Here is a 13,262-nt window from a genome sequence, read left to right as displayed (position 1 = left end):
CAGCTCCTTTCATGTTATTACTTTTCTTGCATGTTCATTATTGATCAGACTGTGACAAATGTAGAAATTTGTAAATGCTTTCAATTCATATTGTAGCATCACCTTCCAAGGTTACCAATTCCATACTCCCTGTGTTGTAATTGACTAAGTGTTAAGTTAACCCATATAGGCAAGCAGTCACTAGCTTTAGGACCTTCTTATACACTGGAAAAGGTCAATACAGAGAATCAGGTAACACATTTGATTGCTAAGCAAATGCACTGTGTGAATGTCAATGGATAGACGGTGGCTTTGTTACAGGTTTCTAAAGTAGCCTCAGGAGGACAACTGAGTAGACTTTGATCAAAGCATAGGGAAGAGACAATAGGATAACTTAAATAGTATGAATATAATGACAATCCACTTATTAGATTGGACCTTTGTTCTTGAAAGGTTTGCTACATCGAATGTTCTGCAAGTGTTTCATATTTTACAAGATTTCTTCACAAAGCTAATTTACTGTTCAAATTTTAGCCATCTCTATGTTTGAAAGTTATACATTATCAGGAGATAATGTCTGCTTTGATTAATGACTTCATTTAAACATTTACCAAACATTACAGATTGTACACCGAAATCACTAGGATTGCTCTTCACCTTCACTTTAATATGTACTGTGACACCAAGTACCCAAAGATAATGCATATTGCATTCAGTTGTAACTGATTCAGAAGTTGAAGATTTGGAAATAACATATGCCCTTACTGGGTAACTAAATTACTGAAGTAAATTTAATGCTAGAAATGCATAGCCGTTTAAGACCAGACACAGGGACAAATCAAAAATTTTAGGTTCAGGATTGTTCTGTTCTGATAAAGAGTAATGAACATAAAATGTTAATTCTGCTTTCCTCTCTGCATATGCAACTTGACCTGTTGTTCCCTGAATTTTCTGATATTATTTCAAGATTCCAAAATCTGCAGTGCTTTACTTCTAAATTTCAACAATGCAGCAAAGCCTATACATAGAAAAATATTGCATTTTTAAATTGCAATTACCATAAAATGACTCCTCCACAACACAAGTTTTTCATACAGTTTTTGATTCTCTTCCTGTAGCTTCTTAATACTTATTGCCTCCATCGATTCTTCAGGGAACTTAGAGCAAAATTTGACTAGTAGCTCATTCCATTCTTCCCCCTCTCTTGAAAGCTGTTGGTCAGTTTTAGCTAATTCGATCTTGTACTCATTTTCCAATCGGAATAAACTTTTAATTGTTTCCTGAATAATAGAAAAAGGAAAATTCAGTCCAAGATATAAAACATACTGGAGACCTCTTCTCAATTGGTTTTAAAATGAGGAAAATGAAGTGGCATCAATGCTGCTAGGAACCAGCTGGCAAGAGTACAGAACAAGGACACACTTCACTGAAACATTGTAGTATGTTAAAATTTTACAATACATATTTAAATTCCACCCTTGGTGCATTTTAATTTAATTTGAAATAATTGTTTTACCTTGCCATGACTCTGACCAAACTACACTGCATCAATCTTGAAATTAGCCTACAATGAGATAGAATTTTAAGCAGTCGTCTCTATTTTTGTTTCCATGCATGTGTGGGATTTCATGATTATTTGCAGGACAGAATTAAATGTTCATCTCCAATTGTCCTGGAACAGATTGTAATGAGCCACCTTTTTGAAATATTGCAAGCCGTGCAAATACTCCCAGACCCTTTCCACTGTTTTTAGTAGTTCAAGATTACTTTTAAGACTTGCAGCAAACTAATACAAAGGGGATCCTCTAACTTAGCTGCTCCCATCAGTGACAACAAGAGACATTGTTTAAACCATCTCACAACCTTCTGTTTCAAGACAAAATGCTAGCTTTTCCAGTCTATCCAAGTACAGGCAGTCCCCAGGTTATGACAAGGCTCCATTCCTGAGAATGGTTTGTAGATGTTTTGAACTGTTCATAAATTGGAAATGAACAAAAACAGTGGGGGAGAGGATCACAGAAACAGCTGTTGCAGGAGACAAGCAGGCATGGGAAGAGCAGCAGCCAGCTGGCCTCACTGACTCAGTACACTGGAATGCCATGTTCTCACAGTAGATGCCTGCAGCCCCACAACAGCTGGTAAATCCATCTTGCCAGTCTCCCAAACGGAGTGTCCATACATCACGTGACTAACCTGTGGAGGACCTGTTACTGAAGTCAATTATTCCTGATGCCATTCTAAGTCTTTTCTGCACACTTTAGGATCTTCACATAATTTCCAGTGCTATGGATTTCAAAGGAAACTGCAATTCATTCAAAAAATGTTTGAATGATAAAAACCTAGCAACTACCTCCAGAATAGAATCCAATACATAACATATTAAGTTTGTTTCTCAGTTACTATTGCCATTAGAATGTTAATGTTTAAATCTCACCTGCAAAAGAAGATCTTTCTCCTGTAGATAATTAGAAAGCTTATTAATTTCTGCTTCATTTTCCTTATTTTCTGGAGTAGTGGTTTCAATTTGTGTCTGCTCTTTCAAAGCAACAATTTGTTTCTCCAGGCTTGTGACCAGTTCAGTAAGTTCTTTGTTCCTTCTTTCTTCCATTTTAAGCTGTTGGCCAAAACTCATACATTTACAATCACATACAAAGTAGTAGTTATGTGAAACTCATTAAATTGTCACCGAATATTTCTATCCTCCGGTGAAATTAAAACTTAATTCATGGACCACGATTTGTACCCCATTCGGACCGGAAAAAAAAATGGGAATGGCAAATCTTTTTGCCCTTATTGGCTACTTTGGTATCATAGAATCTCATGGCCAAATCAAAACATAATAATTTGGATAGTTAGCATGCCAAAGCTACAGCAGCATTTTTCCTGGAGGCCTTTGAAAATCTTTACAGGTGCATTTCATACATGGTGGGTAACACCATTATCTTTAATGAAATTCCAAGATAAAATAACAATCCAGCTGAAGATACCCTGTCTACATTTTGTGGTGAGAGCAAATATGGCTGTAATGGCTGATAGGAAATTAAACAAATATGCAACTTCCTCACTCTAGCTACATTGGTTGGAAAAAAATTCCGAACTTTCAAAAAGTCATGGGCTAGTATGTTATGTCTGTGCTTTAATTCTGTAAACTACATGATGAAGCTATTCTAAGACTAAAAGTCCCCTTGTCTCCAATTTGCAGGAGTCGTGTGGAACCCTTGCCACTTGTTAACAGGTTGGATTTAATACTGCTTCTTTTGAGGTAGTGGATTTCATTATATGCTAGTGCTTTATGCAAATGCATGTCAATTGAAGCAAGCTTATTTTACAATCTGCCAAGAAATAGGTTTTGCACCAAAAAGTGGCATCAGTTATAGTGTCTCATTAGTTATCTTTTATGAAGGCTGTTAGCTATTTGGTTGAACAGTGGGGAGGTTTCACAAAGAGTCAAGTAAGTGACAGTATCTGAAGTGAAATCCTTCAGTCTGAACAAATTGATTAGTTATGAAAAGCTGCTTTTTACTTAAAATTTGTGTCAGAGAGGAAGGGCGACAGCAAGAAATCTAAGCCAGCTAGCTTAACAATGGCTACAGGGAAGTATTGTTAAAACTGTTTTAGCAGGGCACTTAGAAAAATTCATGGTAATCAAGCAAAGTCAATACAGTTTAGTTGAGAAATCATATTTTAGGCTGGCAGTAAGTGAAGCTGCCACCTCATAGCTGCAGCCACCCGGGGGGAAATGTTGATGGGAATGCGGGAGGAATAAAATGGATACTTGCTCAGCATGGGCTCCATGGGCTGAAAGGCCTATTTCCATCATTTCTCTCCAAGTTATTGCAGTTCTTTGAAGTAGTAACATGTGTAGAGGATAAAGGGAAAAATTACTGGATATTCACTAAATGTCCAGAAGACATTTGAAAAGCTGTTAGGTCAAAGATTATTGCAGAAAATAAAAGCTTATGGTGTAGGAGATAATGTATAGATATGGATAAACAATCTGCCGGCCAACAAGAGAGGCAGCATAAACATGTCTTTTTCTGGTTGACAAGATGTGAAGAGTGGGATGTCACAGGGACAGGTGCTAAGTCATCAACTTTTAAAATTTAATACAAATGACGACTTAGATGAAGGCACCAATGGTATGGTCACTAAATTTGTTGACAACAAAGATAGGCAGGGAAAGTTGTAAAGAGGACAAAGGCTACAAAGGGTTATGAATGGGCAAAAATCTGGCTAATGGAATATAATATGGAAAAGTGTGTATTTGCCCATTTTGGCAGAAAAAATTACCAACAAACATGTTACATGAACCAGTCTGTGGAGCTCCAGATGCAGAGGGGCATGGGCTCCATAGGACATGATTTGTCAAAGGTAAACATGCAGATATACCAAGTCCTTGGGTAAACTAGCAATGTTATTACTTATTGCAAGGGGAAATCGAATACCAAACTAGGGAAGTTAGGCTGCAGCTATGTAGGATATTGGTGAGGCCATATCATGTATTTGCCTCCTTTTTTAAAATAGTGGATGAAAATGCATTGGAATCAGTTCAGTGAACATTTAATGGACCAATACCTGGAATGAGCAGATTGTCTTATAAGAAAAGCTTGGACAGGCCAGGCTTGTGGACTTGACTAAAAGATACAAGAACCAGAGAAGTCTTGACATAGTGGTTGTGGAGAGGATGCTCCCTCTTGTGGGAGAATCTCAACTTGAGAGTCATATTCATTAAAAATAAAGGGTCCACACACTTAAGATGGAAATGAGATAAAAATCTCTCTGAAGGCCTTGAACTCTTCCCTCAAAGGTTGGTGGAAGCGGAGTCTTTGAATTATTTCTTTTTAAAGATAGGCAAATAAGCAAGGGGTAAAAGTTTACTTGCAGAAGGCAGGAATGTGGAGTTGACATTGCAATCAGATCAACCTGAATGGAGAGTGGGCTTGAGGGGCCAAGTGGCCTAATTTATATCTATGCATCCCTTGATTAAATCAAAGCCATCCTTGGAGAAAGAATTACAACCAGATATCCAAAAGTCAGAAGGTGAGTTTAGTTATCATGGATCTAAAATCTGCAGTCTGCTAAACTCTCACTCGTTCAATATTTGTGGAAGGGTTGAAGTATATCTTTTTCTGTTCCAGGTTTACCAAGTGGAAGGCATTAATGGAATGATTAAACAAAGCACTGCAATCTCAGGGCAGAGATTCATTTTGGATTATTATGCAAATCACTGACCTTTTATACATGGAAGAATTTTGTCAAATCTTTGATGACTACAGCTATACCTTTTTACTATGATGTACAGGGTGATTATCAACAGCTGTTGAAAAAATCAGTTCAGAAAACATGCCATTTTTGACCTCAAATCCTGAGAGTAATGCATTGATATATTGGTAGCTAAGATTAGCCAACATTGTTTTACATTTCTGGAAGTGCCACAGTCAGTGCAAATGCAGAGTGTTCCTTCTCTCCGACACACGTCATGAGTGACCACAAGGAACATCATTGTCTGCAGTCTCATTAAAAATGTATGTCATTAGTTGCTACAATGGATGCTGCCCTTAAATGTGGACATCCACACTTCAATCCTAGTTTATAAACTGAGATTTATAATTAAAATGTACATTTTAAGCATTATTTTAGTAGAATATTTTTCTGAAAGATGCTAAAGGCACAAGAAATGAATTAATAAATTAGCATGATTTTGAGTATGCATTATTAGTGATTTCAGTTAAGTTGCATTTCATATAGAGACTAAAAGTTGATATATTTCTTGACTAGATTTTTTAAATAACCTGACTGATTTTAGTCGATCAGGAGTTGCAAAACAAAAAGGGAACGAGATTGGCAAGAGGGAAAATAATATGCAGAACCATGTGGAAAGGGCAGTGAATGGGAGGAAAAGATTACACTCTCAAGCATTCCATGTGGCAAGCAGTTTCACACACTCAATGCAAAGAATTTTCTGCCAAAATATTTGCTGAATACCTGGTTGAATATGACCTTTTATTTTGGTCGAAAAGGCTGTGTATTTGTTCTCTTTACGTCGAGCATCATTAAAAAGTTGATGTAAAATTCACTAGTTGGCAGTAATCAGCAATATTCTTGACATTGCGACTGGAAGCCATGAAAAATTCTTTGTGTAGAGTCAATACCAAGACTCCAAAGGAACTTTTCTATATCTACCGCACTTTCAGGTAGAGCCACCAGATGTGGAAGTGGAGTTTGGGATGAAACCCTATTCATAGGATTCCATGATCTTGAATACACCAACTGCTGCTTGGCTGGTCTGGAAAACACTCATCAATTTAACCACGTTATCAGTCTTGATCTGTTATAATGCCAGAGATATAATTCAACACTCCTGACTACTTTGTTATTTTGTTTTTAAGATAACGGCTACTATTACTTCCATTTGCACTTGAGAGACTGGAGTCACAGAAAGGCCAGAAATGGCAGGGATAGTAACTTGCTCTGAGGTTTAGAAAACAAAATCATTTGGGTATTTAAAATTATCCAATGTTCAATGTTATTTCCTGTTCATCCACAAAATCCACGCGAGTTCTGCATTCAGCACTACAACCATGTGGATACCACACCATTTTGTGACAATAATTAAACAGAAGTATATTGTTTACAATCAGTTTCTTGCCTGAGTACTTTCTTTCAGGGCTCTCTTCATTTCATCCCTTTCTACCTTGACACACTCTAGTTTCTCTTGGAGCTCAACCATCTCCTTGACAATGGCTGACTTTTCATCCTCTAGCTGCTGGAGCTGCTGGTTGAATTTCTCTTCTAGAATGTGTGTATTCTGTTCTTTGGAAACCAGAGTTCTTAATTCTTTGATCTCATCAAGCAACATGTCACGCTGAGAAACCATGCTGTTCAGCTCCTTAGCTTGAACTTGATTCTAACAGAAACATTAGAAATGAGTTATTGTTAGCTGCATATTGCAGTCAAGTTTTCCTTCATGTTTTCATTACATTACCCTGAAGACAATAAGCGATATCACAGTAAACATAACTAGTAGATTCAGCAAGGATACAAGGACCAATGAAAAAGTTGTATTTCCACTTTAGTTATTAGTATGTCTAACTCACTGCCTCAGTGTTTTCTTGCAGGGTTCTCTTCATTTCATCCTTTTGTACTTGAATCCTCTCCAGCATCTCCTGGAGCTCGTCCTTCTCCTTTACAATGGCTGATTTTTCAACCTCTAACTGCTGGACATGCTGGTTGAACTTCTCTTCTAGAATTTCCAGCCTCTGCTCTTTGGAAGCATGAGTTCTTAACTCTTCGATATCATTGAGCAGCAAATCACGCTGAGATACCAACTGATGGAGCTCCTCAGCCTGCTCTTGCAGCTAATGAATGAAATATGTAGACAACATAGAATCATTAGACAACATAACATCATAGTAAAATCTTGACAAACATGAAGTTAAGTTGTACAAGGCAAACCGTGGCAAACTTGGCTAACTCATTTAAGGTACACGTGCACCATGAAGAGCTATTCTTTTTCCTCTACTTATTTACTTTCCCAACCTTTTCTTGCAGTGTGCTCTTCATTTCATCACTTTCTATTTTGATACAAGCCAGCGATTCCTGAAGATCATTTCTCTCTTTCATTATGGATGATTTTTCATCCTCCAGTTGTTGGAGCCGCTGGTTGAATTCCACCTCCTGAATTTCTGCTTTCTGTTCTTTGGAAGCACGATCTCTCAGCTCTTCAGTCTCAGCGAGCAACCTGTCACGCTGAGATATCACCTGATGTAGTTCGTCACGTTGCTTTTGCATCTAGAAGCAAGATAGAACTTTATAATAATAGATAGCACAAGATGGCAAAACCTTCAGTTATATTTTAACAAGGTTTTCTCAGGCATGCTGGAAGATGTAGTTCAGCATATCTGCTTAACAAATTCAGAGCCAACTTAGGATACCATCATTATCAGCTATTAACCCTATTAAGTATTAAGAATTTATAACTCACCATTTCATTGTTTTCTTGCAAGGTTTTCTCCATTTCATCCCTTTCTGCTTTGATGTTCTTTAACTTGGCCTTAAGCTCCTGCTTCTCTTTTACAATTGATAATTTTTCATTTGCTAGTTGCTGAAGCTGCTGATTGAATTCCTCCTCTTGAATTTCTGCTTTTGGTACCTTGGAAGTATGAGCTCTCAGCTCTTCAACCTCAACAAGCAACACGTCACACTGGGAAACCATGCGGCCTAGTTCTTCATCTTGCTTTTGCATCTAATAAAAACAAAAATTTACGTAAGTTTAAAAGCACACTATGGTAAATATTCTTCTACTTATTTTCTGGTCAATATATAGGCCAGAAACTATTTTACATAAATTTGGATAATAAATACATTGACTTTTCATGGATGATCATTACAACTTGTTCTATATGTCTACCTAGTTAATAAAAAAAATGTAACCCACCATGTCAGTCTTTTCTTGCAGTGCTCTTGTCATTTCATCTTGTTCTGCTTTGATACACTTCAGTGTCTTCTGGAGCTCAACCCTTTCCTTTACCAAAGATGATTTTTCATCCTCCAGCTGCTGGAACCGCTGGCTGAATTCCTTTTCCTGCATTTCTATGTCTTTTTCTTTGAGGACACGAGCTCTCAGCCCTTCAATCTCAGCAAGCAACACGTCACGCTGAGAGACTACGTGGTGAAGTTCCTCACCTTGCTTTTGTGTCTAATTTAAAAAAAATCAGCATTGCTAGATTACACAAAACGCAAATGAAGATTTTTCCCATGTTCATTAGTTATCCTATACATGCCAGGCTAAGCTACAGCTACAGGTAAATTTATTAAAGACACAAAGACTCTATATTCCAGATAACCAGATAATATTCCAGACGACTCACCACCTCCGAATTTTCTTGCAGGACTATTTTCATTTCATCTTTTTCTGCTTTGATACATTTTAGTGTCTCCTGAAGTTCAGCCTTCTCCTTTACCAAGGATGATTTTTCATCCTCTAGTTGCTGGAACCGCTGGTTGAATTCATCGTCGTGGATTACTGCTTCCTGTTCTTTGGAAACATGAGCTCTCAGCTTGTCAATTTCATCAAGCAGCACATCATGCTGAGAATTCAGATGGTGGAGCTCCTCAGTTTGCTTTTGCATCTAACAGAAACATATACAAATGTAGAATGGAGTATCATCAGATGCAGTCCTTGCTCATGTCATACATTTTCAAGAGATTATCCTGTATTATTCATTCTGCATTAATACTGATTGATAAATTAAAGGACAATGCAAGGAACTCAGCATTTAAAGCTATTGTATATATCCATTTTCTTAAAAATTTTACAAATCAGTTTCATTGTTTTCTTTAAGGCTTCTCTTCAATTCATCCCTTTCTATTTTGACATTCTGCACCATCTCCTGGAGCTCATCCTTGCTCTTAAGAATAGATATTTTCATCTGCTAGTTGCTGGAACTGCTGGTTGAATTGCTCCTCCTGAATTTCTGCTTTGGTTGGTTGAATGGAAGCAGTAAGCAGTACATCACATTGAGACATCATGCAGTTGAGTTCCTCACCTTGTTTTTCCATCTAATAGAATCAGCTAAATAGCACTTTTTGGTAGATAACCATTTCACACATTTTTGTAGGATTATCCAAAAATAAGCTGGAAGCATTTTACAGAAAATCTGGCTTATAAATTCATCGACAATGCAAATACTTCATTAGAAGCCATTCAATATATCCATTGATAGTAATTACTTCAAAATCTTAACTCACCACCTCAGCGTTTTCTTGTAGTTTTCTCTTCATTTCATCCTTTTCCACTTCAATACATCTGAATTTTTCCAGGAGCTCGTCCCTTTCCTTTATCAAGGATGATTTTTCATCCTCCAGCTGCTGAAACTGCTGGTTGAATTCCTCTTCCCGAATTTCTGCTTCCTGTTCTTTGAAGACACGATCTCTCAGCTCTTCGATCTCAGCAAGCAACGTGTCACGCTGAGAGACTGCGTGGTGAAGTTCCTCACCTTGCTTTTGTGTCTAATAAAAAAATTAAGATACAGCTGTATTGTTTCAATGCACAAAGTTAAGTAAAGGCTTTAATCATGTTCATTAGTTATCCTATACATGCAAGGCCAAACTACAGTAAATGATGATGCAGACTTCACAATCTATTCCAGATACCTACTTAAAATGTACAACTCACCTCCTCAGTTTTCTCTTCCAGGGCTCTTTTCATTTCATCTTTTTCTGCTTTGATACATTTCAGTGTTTCCAGGAACTCATCCTTCTCCTTTAACAAGTTTAATTTTTCATTCTCCAGTTGCTGGAACTGCTGGCTGAATTCCTCTTTCTGAATTACTGTTTCCAGTTCTTTGGAAGCACGAGCTCTCAACTCTTCAATCTCAGCAAGTAATGTGTCACGCTGAGTCACCAAACAACAGAGTTCATCAGCTTGATTTTGCTTATAATAAAAAATATATACTAGAAATTAGATACTATACCTCAGTTAAATTTTCAGAAGATTATCCTGTATAGACTAGAAGACACAGTAAATATGGCAAACGAATTCATTGACATTGCAAAGACTCCCTTACTCTATAAATCCATCTAATTATTAGGAATTCATAACTCACCATCTCCGTATTTTCTTCCAGGGCTCTCTTAATTTCATTCTTTTGTATTTTGGCATCCTGTAGTATCACCTCAACTTCATTATTTTCCTTCATTGATTTTTCATCCTCTCTTTGCTGGACACACTGGTTGAATTCTTCATGAATATTTGTGTTTTGCTTTCCCAAACTGTGTACACACGGCTCTTGCATCTCATCCTCCAGGTCAGGCTGAGACACCACATTTTTGAGATGTTCAGTTAGCTCTTGTACCTAATCAAAATTTATATGCCAAATAATATTTCAATATTACATTCATCTAGGATATAGCATTCCTTTCCATTGCAATAAGTTATGAAGTGCATAGAAACTATTCCCAGAGGGTAGCGAATCTCTGGAATTCTCTGCCCAAGGGTGAAGACCAGTTCATTAGATATATTTAAGGTGGAAATAGGCAAATATTTAAAAGATTGGTTATGGGGATCCGGCACAGAAGAGGATTTAAGGCCCGGATAAATCAGCCATGAATATATCGAATGGCAGGATTGGCTTAAAGGGCCGAGTGGCCTACCTGCTCCTACTTTCTTATATTACCCTTAATCAACCAGCTTACAAGTCCTCCCTGATACTTAGCTTTGGCAAAGAACTCATCTAAGATGAATGACAAGTTAACATTTTGATGAATTGTTTTAATTAAATGTAATATTTTAAAGCCACAAATTTTCATGTGTAGCATACATGAATCACACCCCCAAAGCAATCAGTTCTGTGTTATCATCAAGTTCATCTTAGGAGCTCCACTGAATAGTCACTGTGTTTCTGGCACCCTTTTAAACTGGCATATAGCCAAATGAAATACTTGAAATTTGAGCTTGTACATTATGCCCAGAATTATTGAAACAGTCCCAGAGCTCTTTTCGCTCTCTCAAAAGAGGCTCCTTCATTGGCTGAGATCCTTTTAGGCTCTGTGGTTTGCATTTCAATGATCTTGACAACTTAGCTGAAGCCCAATTTTGTAATCTACATAGGATAGCCTACAATTCAAGACCATCACTTAAAAAACAAATGATGCACATATTAAAGTTTTATTTATATATAGTATGTATGGAATTGAACATTACCGACGGAGGAGGATCTGGGCCAGCTACTGGTTAATTGAGTTATCTTGTCTCACAGAGCAGTCAAATTTGAACTTGGCATCAGACAAGAAAAAAAGTTCTCATTGTGGATTGTTTATAGAAATTCCCACAAAAATGTGTGCAAACAATAGATGAAGGTAGAATCTACTCCATGATTGCCTAGTTCACTAATACAGAATGGTCACTTGAAGGACAATTGCCTGTCAAAATCTGTACACAACTGTTTTCGAAAAAGGGAACATTTGAGTGGGGACACAAAAATTGCCCCTACACAATATTATTATCTATATCTAGCCAACTAGCATGATTGAACTTTGATGGCTTAAAATCTCGCCAAATGGAATGAGAATAATGGTATTCACCATCTTGAATTTGATACCAAGTTCAAATATTGCCTGAACTGAACCTCAGATTAGATTTATTCCAACTCATAAACCAAATGTGCATGCATTACCTGGGTTCCAGCTTTTAGGGGAGTAAAGTTAAACAGCAGAGAATTAATACTTGAACCAGACTCAGTTAACATTTCTCCTTCAAGCTTACCTTATCATCAGCCCTTTCAGGAACGTTTTCTTGAAAACTCAACAACAGATCTTTCTTTTCCTGAATTTCATTTCTTAGTTCATTTACTAGCTGTTGCTGGTATCGCAGTTCCTCTTGTGCAAGATCCAGTGCTTCACTGGCCTGCATGGACTAGATGAACAATCCAATTTCAATTAGCCCAAAAGATTAATTTTCCAATTCAACTTTCAAATACTACTGGATACAGAAATGCAACGGGATGAATAATCCAGAAACAAACACTTCTTAAATACAACACAATATGCTGAGAATGACTTCAGTTTTAAAAAATGATCATCAAAAATCTGGCACCAATGTAAAGGACTGTAAAAATTCCAATGGTTGAGCAACAGTCCATAAGTAAAAAAAAAACTGCCTTTCTTATTCACAGTGACTTCAGTCAGACACCCTAATGCTAAACTTTTAAATATAACTGAATTTTGAAATTTTGTGCACTTAGACACAAGTAATTAAGTTTTGTCAGTAGTGTACACTTTCCAAGATTTTTCTTAAACTCTTACTGAATTTCATTGCTGGTTTTCACTTCACAGAAAAGATTGGTGGAGTATGGGGGGTGGGGGAGTCTGTGAAAAGAGAAAAAAGGCTTTTGGAAGACCGATTTATTATGACAAAGGAGGAGGGCATTCAACCTATTATGTCCATCCAGCTCCGACAGAACAATCTCATCTATCCCAATCCACCCTTGATTCCCTCAATTTATTTTCTCTCATGTCCATCAACTCTGATTATTTTGGCACTTAACTACACCAAAGGATTACTTACTTAAGCTAATTAATTTAACAGCACATTTGAGATGTTGGAGGAAACCAGAACATGCAGCAGAAACCCACACAGTCATGGGGAGAAGACATAAATGCCAAGCAGATACCACAGGTCAGGATTGATCTAAACTCTCTGGAGTTGTGAGACAGCAGCAATAACTCTGCACCACTGTGCCAAAGTCAGACTTTAATAGAGTAAATGCAGACAATACAATATC

The 13,262-nt window shown here is 37.2% G+C and overlaps 1 protein-coding gene across 3 annotated transcripts in view; it reads right to left on the bottom strand.

Moving 5' to 3' along the window:
- Positions 1-13,262, bottom strand: part of cenpe (centromere protein E) — a 109,722-nt gene that overhangs the window by 33,921 nt on the left and 62,539 nt on the right. For 2 of the 3 annotated variants that reach the window (XM_052020556.1, XM_052020557.1), the window contains 12 exons: positions 12,245-12,394; positions 10,587-10,835; positions 10,157-10,414; positions 9,730-9,990; positions 8,850-9,110; positions 8,417-8,677; positions 7,964-8,224; positions 7,519-7,770; positions 7,077-7,337; positions 6,629-6,886; positions 2,414-2,593; positions 1,038-1,259 (listed from right to left, as the gene is read on the bottom strand). In XM_052020556.1, the coding sequence (XP_051876516.1) occupies positions 1,038-1,259; positions 2,414-2,593; positions 6,629-6,886; positions 7,077-7,337; positions 7,519-7,770; positions 7,964-8,224; positions 8,417-8,677; positions 8,850-9,110; positions 9,730-9,990; positions 10,157-10,414; positions 10,587-10,835; positions 12,245-12,394 (2,874 nt within the window). The remainder of the gene's footprint in view (positions 1-1,037; positions 1,260-2,413; positions 2,594-6,628; positions 6,887-7,076; positions 7,338-7,518; positions 7,771-7,963; positions 8,225-8,416; positions 8,678-8,849; positions 9,111-9,729; positions 9,991-10,156; positions 10,415-10,586; positions 10,836-12,244; positions 12,395-13,262) is intronic. The other variant, XM_052020558.1, reaches the window with a different exon arrangement.

This window comes from Pristis pectinata, chromosome 7 (genome assembly GCF_009764475.1).
Source record: "Pristis pectinata isolate sPriPec2 chromosome 7, sPriPec2.1.pri, whole genome shotgun sequence".
NCBI classification, from domain to species: domain Eukaryota; kingdom Metazoa; phylum Chordata; class Chondrichthyes; order Rhinopristiformes; family Pristidae; genus Pristis; species Pristis pectinata.
Note: the sequence above shows the minus strand (reverse complement) of the source record. Positions and strands in the feature narration are given on the sequence as shown.